The 10494-nt window shown below is 44.3% G+C and overlaps 1 protein-coding gene across 2 annotated transcripts; it reads left to right on the top strand.

Annotated features, from left to right (window-relative positions):
• Positions 1 to 6: 6 nt before the first annotated feature.
• On the top strand, positions 7 to 9645 carry COPS8 (COP9 signalosome subunit 8). 2 transcript variants are annotated; one of them, XM_017826376.1, is made up of 8 exons: positions 7 to 10; positions 1229 to 1299; positions 2572 to 2620; positions 3402 to 3534; positions 4468 to 4575; positions 5027 to 5089; positions 6270 to 6311; positions 7602 to 9645. In XM_017826376.1, coding segments are annotated over exons 2-8 (477 nt in total). In that variant the 5' UTR covers positions 7 to 10; positions 1229 to 1297; the 3' UTR covers positions 7682 to 9645. The 2 variants fall into 2 exon arrangements, with proteins under 2 accessions (XP_017681865.1, XP_017681864.1); XM_017826375.1 differs by having other exon boundaries at positions 7 to 32.
• The last annotated feature ends 849 nt before the right edge of the window (positions 9646 to 10494 follow it).

The raw sequence follows: 10494 nt of genomic DNA, 5'->3' as shown, positions 1-10494 counted from the left end.
GGAGCTGGAGGTGCAGGAGCACGGGGAGTAGGGTGGGCAGGGCCCGGGGCTGGGGGGGGGGGGGGGTGTGGGGGGTGTGGGGGGTGTGGGGAGTGTGTGTGTGTGAGGTGCGCAGGGCACAGTGTTCAGAATCGTCCCCTGGGCTCGCCAGAAAGCCCTCGAGAAACTCTCGAGTTTCAGACAAATTAGTGCATTTCAGTATAATTCTGTTGCCCGAGCAGCGTCCGATTGCTGCGGGCACTGTCGGGGCTCCAGGCAGCAGCCGGGGCTGCAGAAGTGGCACCACGGGCACGGCACAGGCTCTTCCCGCCTGGGATCCCGAGAGATTTATCCTTGGGCAGAGTTCCAGTGCTTGTCTGTACGTGGAGCTCACAAATGCCACTGCAGTGATCTGAAAGAAGGGCGAGCTGCGAATTTTGCTCTCTGGGAGCTCTTGCGAGCCTGAGTTTAGATCTGGCTGCCTCAGCAAGTGAAGGGAAGTGGGTGATCCTGCATGTGATCCCGGGCACCAGCAGAACTTTGGTGCTGGGCACAGAGCTGTGCAGTGGAAATTCCATCCTGCACTGGAAAAGGTCCCTGGTTGCCGGGGTGCAGCATCCAGCTCCAGCTGCTGTTCCTGTGCTGAGCCAAGGTGCCTCTCGTGTGCCCAGCGTGGTGCTGCAGCCTCCTGGTAGCCCTCAGTTCTCTGGGGAGTGCTGTGGCCCTGGAGGGAATTGTGCTGGAAGCAGGAGCTGCTGCTGCCTCAGGTGATGGGCACCTGGGCTGAGAGGGGCAGGAGAGTGCCTTGTGGGGCTGGGAGAGTTGAGTATGGCTGCCCCTTCCAGCCAGGAGCTGTGAAGGTGCATTCCCGTCCTTTGGAGGAGCACAGGGTACAGCTGTTCTCTGCCAGCTGTGCCTGAGGGCAGTGTGGCACTGGGTGTGCTCCCAGCACTCCCTGGGAGGGAGGACTGGTTCTGATTCCCCACATTCCTGTAAATGGACTTCCCTTCTGCCCCATTCCCAAGCTTCAGAGCAGTGGCTGTACATGGTTTGGGCAACCTGAAGCTTCGTTGTAAAATACAACTGCATTGATATAAAAAAAATTGCCCAGACCTACGATGTGATGTGGAAAAAAAACCCCAGTCGGTTGTCTTGGAGTGTTCAGTTTTCATGAAACTTGGCTTCCTGCTCTGTTTTGTATCCTGCTGCTCTAAAAATGTGTAACAGAACGATTTGTGTTTGTTTTTAGGCTCCTGGAGGAATTGCAACCCCCCTTGTTTATGGCCAGCTTCTGGCTTTGTACCTGCTGCACAATGACATGTGAGTGGCTTCTCTCCACCTGTGCCTTTAGTCCCGGGGTTTGTCACCAGCAGCTTGAGCTGCAGTTGCCAGAATGTGAGGAATTGGTTGTGTGAGTAACAAAATGCCAGTGGGCAGTGCTGTGTTTAAAAGGAAAGAGTGATATTCATGGGATTAAGTCTCTTTGACCCCTCGATCTGACCGGGAAATTACTCTCCTTTGTTTGGTCCTCCCCACCCTTTTGAACTGTAGGGACATTTAGGGTTAAAATTCCTTAAACAGTGAAGTTGGCTGCTTTGGGCAGTGTCAAACATTTCAGTGTTTTGATTTATAGCTGTTCAAGACAGAATTTGTTTTGAGGGTTTAAATTCCAGCAGGATAACTCTGGACTGTCCATGTTAAAAATGAGGGATACTGTTGGCTTGAAGGAGCTAAATCTGCAGGAAGCAGAGATCCTGTGAGTTTGATCTGGTATGGGATTGCCACGTCCCTGTATGAACTTGATTCACTGCACTTGAGATTTTAGTGAGAAATTACTGATTATTTATTCAGGCAGAAAAAATGTCACTGCCACATTTGCTTACCAAGCCCCAAAGGAAGCAGTGGTGTGGGGAATTCCAAGATTGGAGTGTTTTCCTGGATTGTAGATGTATATTCTTCCAGGGCAAATTCCCTGAAGGCTGATACTGAATATGTAATGCAGATAACCTGGGTTCAGAGGAATTTGAGGTTTTACAACTGTGAAGTTTTAGAATTGTGCTTTAATTAAAAGCAGTGAGTCTTTTTCTTTATTTAACATTTTAAATTTTAGAACTCGTAACCATTTCAGTTTGGCTTCTGTGCTCTACAGAGAACAATTACTAAATGTTTCATATGTCCCAATCCCCAGAATGTGTGTGACCAAGCTGGGCTAGGAAAAACGTGCCCAAAACAGCCTAAGTCTTTGGTTTGCAAAGTGAGGTGTGGGCACACGAAGGAAGCATTTTTGTACTTTTAATTAGTAGAAGGAACATGAAAGTGCAAACCTGACTTCTGAGAAATGCTGCACTCAAATGTAAAACCTCTCCCAAACTGGCTAAATGAGGCCATTAATGAACTGTTTGCTGTGTTACTTGAGTCGTGTTGTCTGCTGGAGAGTAGCTTTGCTTTTGCTCTTCAGTGTAAAATATTCCTGCCTAGAAGAACTCTTTCAAAGCACTGGGACTGTTCATGACAGATCAGAACAGACCTTTTGGTGTTTCCTTGCAGGAAGCATTTGGTGTCTGAGAATTATTTTAACTTCATTTTTCTTAGGAATAATGCGCGGTATCTCTGGAAAAGAATACCTCCTGCCATCAAATCTGTAAGTGCTTCATCAGCTGCCTTTTGGTGCTATCATAGTTTCATGTAAGCTTGCAAATGGTGAGTTTTGACCTGAGAACTCTGTTTGTGAGTAGCCTCGGGCTCGGTTCTGTGCTGGGAGCAGCTCACCCAGTGTGCTGGGCTTTAAGATCTCCTTGTCTGTTCCCTCTTTCCCTTCACAAGGAATCTCCTGCAATAGAGTTCAGTCAATCTGTGGGCTTTATAGTAGGAAGTCTCCTGATAAAGGGTGGTCAACTGGGGAAAAGCAATGGATCCAACTCTGGGATGGGGCACATTCCACAGGAGGGGACAGAAAACCTTGGGCAGGACAGAGTGACTTCAGATAAGCTGCATCTCCAACTGGATAAACTTTCTGAAAGCATTTGTTTTCCACTTAATCTGGATCAAAGACATGTTTGGAGGATTCAGCTAAATATAGCACCAGAAATGCTTCCAGACTCCTCTGTTGTTAGATTTTTTAATTTGAAATCACACATTTTACAAGAAAACAACTGTTCTGTAGCCTTGTTTAAGAAACCTCACGATCAAGGTGGGACAGAGAGATAGTTCTGGAATAATTTTCTTTCTCTTTAAAGAGAAAAGTTGTTACATCAGTGGTGTCAATGGTATCTGGACCAAAGTTAACTCAGAATCCTGCTGTATTTGGTGCACAGCAACACTGTGTGAAAACCTGGAAGTGGAAATGGGTTTATAGCTATGACCATTGTAGAGAAGACATTCTTCTGGATTAACACCTGGGAGGGTTTTTTTTGTCACAACAGGCAAATGCTGAACTTGGTGCAGTTTGGTCAGTGGGACAAAGAATCTGGCAGAGAGACTTCCCAGGAATCTATTCAACAATCAGTGCACATCAGTGGTCCGAGACCATCCAGCCAATCATGGAAGCACTCAGAGGTACAAAATGAACTTGTGTGGGCAGCAGGGAATTGCCCAAAATGATTCCTGTGTGCTCAAACACAGAGACAAAATAGACAAATGACTAATTATGAAAAATCAGAACTGTTGCCAAAGTTTTGTGGGTTTTCCCGAAAGGATTTGAGATATCAGATGTAAATAAAAATCTCGTGACAATACCTGGTAGCAACAAACTAAATTGTTTTTATGAGGGTTGTGTCTGTGATTGTATATTCTTTCATACTGGAATTTCATAAACCATGTGCTTTGTTCTGTAACAGCAAAACTGACCATTAGTTACCCAGTTTTATCAGACTTCTAAGCAGTAATTTAGGGAATGTGGCTTGGCATTTCAGAACCTTCTGACACTTACAAAAAGGTTTATCTGTTACCTGTGACTTGAGACAAATGTTTTGACAGTTTTAGAGACTGTGAAACAGTAACATGCAGATTCTTGCTACCAGAGGGCTGCACAGACTGCTAAGAAGCCTTCTGAGGTATTCTGCGATAACAAATTCTCTGCAGCTTTAGAAACAACTGATTTTTAGATGCATTAATAGTTTAATTAATTGTTGTAGTAGATTTTTTTTTTCCTGCTTCTGAACTGTTTGACACACAAGCCTATTGCCAGTGGAGAATGCCATCAGATGCAGGGTTTCCTGAAGTGGTTTATGTGCTGGTGGGAGTGCCCAAGACCTGCATTTGGAGGTCACTGTGGTCTCAGAGGGGTTTTGTCGTGGCAGAGCAAGTTGTTGTCTCTGGCTGCTGACCGTAGTAGGACAGTGAAGTGTGGGAGGGGAGGGGGAACTTCTGAAGTGCTCACTTTGAGGCTGGTAGTGGTTTTCCAAAGGCATCAGAATTGGGAAAATGTTCTCAGGTTTCCTACCTGTGGGGGTGAGACTCCATCTGCTTACAGTGTTTCTCTGTCCTTAGATGCCACCAGGAAACGAGCCTTTGCACTGGTTTCTCAGGCTTATACATCAATAGTTGCAGATGATTTTGCAGCTTTTGTTGGACTTCCTGTAGAAGAAGCTGTGAAAGGTACTTGGCATCTATTCCCTGAGTAGTTTTTGTATGGGTGATTGAGATCAGAGAGCTCTAAGTGATGATTAATAAAAACATGTATACAGATTCAGAGACCGTTATAAAGACAAGTGATGGGGCATAGAAATAATGTCTTTATTCTGGATAATGGTTGTATTTTTTTAAAATTATTTGCCACTGGTTATTGTTTGTTCTCCCCTTCTAGATGTTAAAACAATTCCATGGTGAGGGACGAGTGAAACATGAAGCTAATTCCGTGTGCTTTCACGATCTTATTTGTTGAACTGCATGTCTAAATATTATTGTAGTAAGAAATCTGTATTGGAGTTATGGCATAGAGGCAGTGACCAGAGATACTTTTCTACTGGCCTTAATGTACATCTTTGTTTTGCATGTCTAGCAATCACACAAGAAGACTGTTCTTACAGGTGTAAAAATGCTTTTCCAGGTGTGCTGGAGCAGGGCTGGCAAGCAGACTTTGCAACTCGCATGGTGATGCCTAAAAAGCCAGGTAGGTGGAGCTGTTATTTCATGAAACCTTGGGTTCAGCCTTTTCGAGGAATTAGGTGGTTTTAATTTAGTTTTTAATTAAAACTTCGCCCAGAATTCTGTTAGGTATTTTTTGGAGGCTAATGCTGCTTGTAAACATGGGGCATGCATAAATGTAAGGAAGTACAAAGTGGTGGGTTTGGTTTGGACTTCTGAGTAGTTTGGATTAAACTACATCCTCACATGAACTTTTTTAAACAAAAGCTGTCAGGATACACTGTGATTGCTCCTGCTCCTCTGCTACTGGCTCTGACTCAGTGGCACATCAGCTGGGTGACCTGCAATGACATGTCTTAATCTAAGAAAGATGAGTAAAAAATACACTATTTTGAACCTGAGAATTCTTTCAGGAGAATTAGAACTTCTTTGGGCAGGGATTGAGTGAATCCTTGTCTTCTGAGGAGCTCTAGCTGTTGGTGTAATTTCCTTTGCTTTTAAAATTTATTCTGCTGGATCTTTTCTTCACTGTCATTCTGTTGATGACAGAATTTCTGTTCGTGCAAAGCTTGATCTGCAGAAATACTTGGCTTTTTTTTTTTTATAAAGCTTTATCTGCGTTTGGCTGAGGCAAAAATAAATATTAAGCTATGAAAGCAGTATGGAATGACTGGTCTTAAACTGCTCTGTGCAGCTCTGGAAGAAGGAGCCAAATCCCAGCATATCTAAAAGGGCCAGATCTATTAGGCTAAGAAAATACACTGTTTGTAGGGGCAGTTTTTAGGTGTTCAGAGCTCAGAACAGCATAATAAAGATGTGCCAGGCAAGGTGTTGAAAGTTATTCCTCAGGGCACAAATCCAACCAGAGCCCTGAGCTTTTGTATGTGATCAGGTGGGGTTTTCTATGAACTGGTTGCAAACTAGGCAGAGCTTACAAGTACTGGGAACTACTTATATATGGGGGATTTATTTTTTTTTTCCCCAAAACTGAGTGCAGGAACTACTGCTGAGGCAAAAGAAGGAGGTGGGAGACTGTAATCTGTTTTGAAGCAGCTAAGGCTTGGGTATTCTGCTTTTTATCTATGTAATAAAGTGTGATAAACAAACAGGTTTGATTTTCATTACCTTTGAACCCAGTTTTGACTTGCTGTGTAGAACTGTTTAAAATTGTTCCACTGAACTAACTTTCATGTGTTTTTCTTCAGGTGTGCTGGAAGCTTCCTTGAAGAGATTTATTCCTTCATCAGGTATTTTTGTTTATGTATAGTAAATGTGCATTTAGATGGATTTAAGGATTGTCACCAGCACCACAAAGTGGGAATTAAGTTCTAGAGAAGTGAATGTTGTCACTGCCCTCTCAAAAAACCCAAACAAATCACCCCAGTCAGGGGTTGGGTAAACAGGATCATTTATCCCTCTGTCTTCTTATCCCTCACGTTGTAAGAAGCACCTGAGATTGCTGAGATTCCCACTTCCCATAGCTGAAGGAGGGAGCAGATTCCAAAGCAGGGGTGGAACAGCCTCTGTAAAACAAAACAATTTTGGCTAAAACTGCTGCCTTGAAGGCAATTGCTTCACCAAGCAGCTCTGGGCAGGTTTCATTGCTCTTGCATAACGTGGGACTTCTGAAGTCCTTCTCCCCTGCAGAAACAGCAATTTTCTGGTTTTCCTCAGAGCTCAACTATAGATTGAGATGGAAGACATTATGTTGGATTCTCAAAAAGCTGTTTTTTCTTGTTCCCAAGACAGTGACAGCAGATCTGAATAGGTGGCTTCCTGTGTCTAGCAGTTGCCAAAATGACTTAAGTATAGAGATTTAATTCCAGGAGCTTGCTTTTTGAAAACGTTCATTGGATTGTCAGCCTCCTCTGACATGCAATTGCAGCCCTAGGCAGTGTGGCTGCTTTCACTGTGTTCTGAATGCTGGCCTGATGACTCTTCAGCAAGAGTAAATGCAAATTTTCCTGCTACTGTTGTTTATATCTGCTTTTTAATTCCTAATTTATGTCCCTGGCTTTAGTCACCTGCCTTCCAACCTGTTGTTAACCCGAGATCTCAGGTCAGCTGGCACTTATGTAAGGATCTGCATGTGCCCTCATTCTCCTGCAGCCCGTGCAGTCCTGTGTGTTTTGTTCATCAGATCCCCCAGTAGATTTGTTTGGTGTCTTTAGAATGGCAGCTTGTAAGGAAAGGAGCCACCAAAGAGCACCAGGAGCGTTTTTGTCAGCTGAAAGTACTGTCAGGCTTCATTATTCACACTCCATTATGTGCAAAAAAATTCTGGAGGCTGCTGACAGATGGGACTTGTTGCAGCAGTTTTTGCTGTTGGTAGCTCTTGGACTACTGAATGTTCCAGATAACAGCAAACTCCTGTCAGCTAGAGCTGTGCAGGTAGAAGATACAGTTAAGGTGTGCCCCCAGGAAGCTGTTCAGCAGTCTGATGCATTTAATTTTTTCCTTACTGTTGTGATGGATGGTATTGCTGATGGATTTGCTTCCTAAATTTCATGAATGATGCATTTGTTTTCTCTTTTTAGAACCTGCTGCGGTCCCACCAATTCCCAATGAACAGCAGTTGGCCAGATTGACTGACTACGTGGCCTTCCTTGAAAACTGATTACCTTGCTCCTGTGTTCAGAACAACCTGGGAACCCTGTGTGCTGGGAGTTTTAGTAATCTCAGATTTATTTTATTCTATATCTGTTAAACATTGCAGTGTCCCCTACTCAAATGTGTGAAGTCTCTAGTGTATGTTGGCCCAGCTCCTGTTTTGCCAAAGCCCAGCTAGCAGTAGAAAAACTCCTTTAACTCCTGTAATATTTATTCAGTAGGTACACAGCAGTATTACATAGTAAATTTTTGTATCAACTCCTAGCAGCAAGAGACAGAACCTTTTTCAGGTATGTTAGAAATGGAGAAGAAGCAACTTATCTGGTGGGTAGTGCAGTGCTTAGCACAGAGCTATTGCATGTTGAACTAAAGGACAAAGAGTGGAAGACTGCCCTACCCTATCTGCAGAGAGAAAAGATTTTGAATATTGAATACTTTTTAATATTACTGAACGAAAACAATTTTACAGTAACTCTCTGGCAAGTAGTTTTATGGCAAATTTACTGTTGATTTTTTTCTTGTTCTCTCTGAATTGTGAAATCTTTGTTTGATGTGAAAAATTTCACATCAGGCGTATTTTTACAGCAGAATAATTGGAATTGTTTAAGAAAGGCAAATCTACACTTTGAGGAAGAATTTTGACTTTTGGAAGGTTTTATTTGAGTGTCAGAGGACACCATGTGTTTTGCTGGTAACTCTACACCTTGAGGTCTGTCGTGTCTTTGTTGCCAAAACCAGCAGGAAATAACTGCTCAGAGACAAAATTTGGTCTTTAAGCAGCAAAGGTATTTATTTTATGCAACGTCGGAGAGCTACCAGTTCATGGGACAAAATAGCTCTAAAGTTTTCAGTGACAAGGCAGGCAATTTATACAGTGTTGGTAAGGGATTACAATATTTCACGTGAATATTCATTAAAATTACAACATCTAGTGATAATATTCATATTAGGCAGGGTTCAGGCGGAGCTTGAGGCGGAGTCATCTCCTTTTGGGGAGGTTCCTGGGGGTCCTCCCAACTCTTCAGCCTCATGAGGGTCATTTCTCTTTTCCTCATTGCCAATGAACTTTTCAGCTCTTCCTGACTATGTGCTAAGGTCTTGCTAAAAACCCCTTGACTCAGCTCTTCTTCCCCCCCCAGATGTCCATCCTATCTAATTTATGACTGCTAAGCTGACCTTTTTTGTTATCTTTCATTAGAACAGAACATACCAAATGCAGGCAGGCCTCTTGGAGCCTGGTACCTCCTCTCCCTTGGCTAATCCCATAATACCTGTTCTCTGTCACTTTTAACCTAAATGTAGCATTCCTCAGAGTGGGATCTGTGAACTCCTTCTCAGAGCAAGATTCCAGCATCTAAAAATCCTTGCTGTGTTTCATCTTGGTTCTTCTCAGCACATTGGGCCAGGATCTACAAGAAACGACAACCTTTAGCTGTCTTTAAGCTTTCTGGGTTACCCTTGCAGTTACTGGAGAGGAATTTAAAGGTTCAAGTGGGATCAGAGAGCAGCTGGGAGGGGATGGATGATACACTGTGCTGCAGTGTCAGTTTGAGGAACATTCTCTGTGTCGGAGCAGTGCTGTGTTAGTCTTGGGAGCTGAGAGTGGATTTTAGAAGCAGACATGACTTTCATTCCCATTTGTGTTACGTTGGTAAAAAGGCTTTGGAAAAAGGGTGGTGCTGTAGAAGGCAGCACATGCCTTCATTTACTTCTCCCCCATTTCCTGTTCAGGGGTTTCATGGAAGCTGGCAGGTGTGCCCTGTGTTGTGATTGTTTCCCCAGTGGGCATTGCCCACTGTACATTCTCTTGGTGGGGATGTGTTAGCAGGGGGAATTGCAAACTGCTCTGCTGCCTTGAGAGCTCCCTTTATATGGAAGCACTTTCTCAAAATTATTATTTATTTGAAACCCACTCAAGACTTGGATTTCTAATTTTATTGTGAGTGATACTGAAGGATATCTTTACTCTGACCCTGTGTACTTGATATTTTGAGTTCTCCTTAGAGTACAGTTCTGGTTCGGTGAGTTTTTAGATGAATTCTCACTGGTCTAATTTGGGTGGCAGTAGGCAGTATAGAAATACCATTGCCTGTGCCACGATGGGGATGGTCACCTCCAAAACAGGGACATGGACAAGGCAGAGGTGTTTAACCCTTTCTTTGCCTCTGTCTTCAACACGGATGATGGACCAAAGTGGGGAGGAGGGGAAGGGGAGTCCCCAGTAACACCAATTTTGGGGGTCCAGGGTGTCTCACTCCTCCCTTTTTGCGCTCCCTCCCACCGGGCGTGGGGGGCGTGGCTGCCTCACACGGCCTTTAAGGAAAATAATTTAAAAAAATTTAAAAATACTAAAAAAAAACCCCAAACCAACAAAACCAACACAAACCAACAAAATTAAAAATAAATACGACATCGGCTGGGGGGGAGGGCGCGCGGCTGCAGTGCCGCTCACGGCCATATCCACCGGGGCCGGGATTCGAACCCGAGGTTCTGGAGAACGACGCGTTCCCCAGGCCGGCGCCTGAACCGCTCGGCCGCCGGGGAGGGAAGGCGGGGCTTCCGGGCGGGGGGGCGTGGCCGCCTTACACGGGCTTTAAAAAGAATAATAACAGAATTTAAAAATACAATAAAAAATATTAAAAAAGATACATTAAAAAGGAAAATTAAGTAAAAAGAAAATTAAGTAAAATAAAGAAGCCAGCTCCCAGGGCGTACGCCAAGGCTGCCGGGCTCTGCCGGGAGCTCCCCCGGCGGGAGGAGGGCGGGCGGCGGCCCCGAGCTGGGCTCTGTGGGGCCGGGGCTCTGTGGGGCCGCTCCGGC

This window comes from Lepidothrix coronata, unplaced genomic scaffold (genome assembly GCF_001604755.1).
Source record: "Lepidothrix coronata isolate B3197 unplaced genomic scaffold, Lepidothrix_coronata-1.0 Scaffold125, whole genome shotgun sequence".
NCBI lineage: Eukaryota > Metazoa > Chordata > Aves > Passeriformes > Pipridae > Lepidothrix > Lepidothrix coronata.
This window is presented reverse-complemented; position numbering and strand designations above follow the sequence as displayed.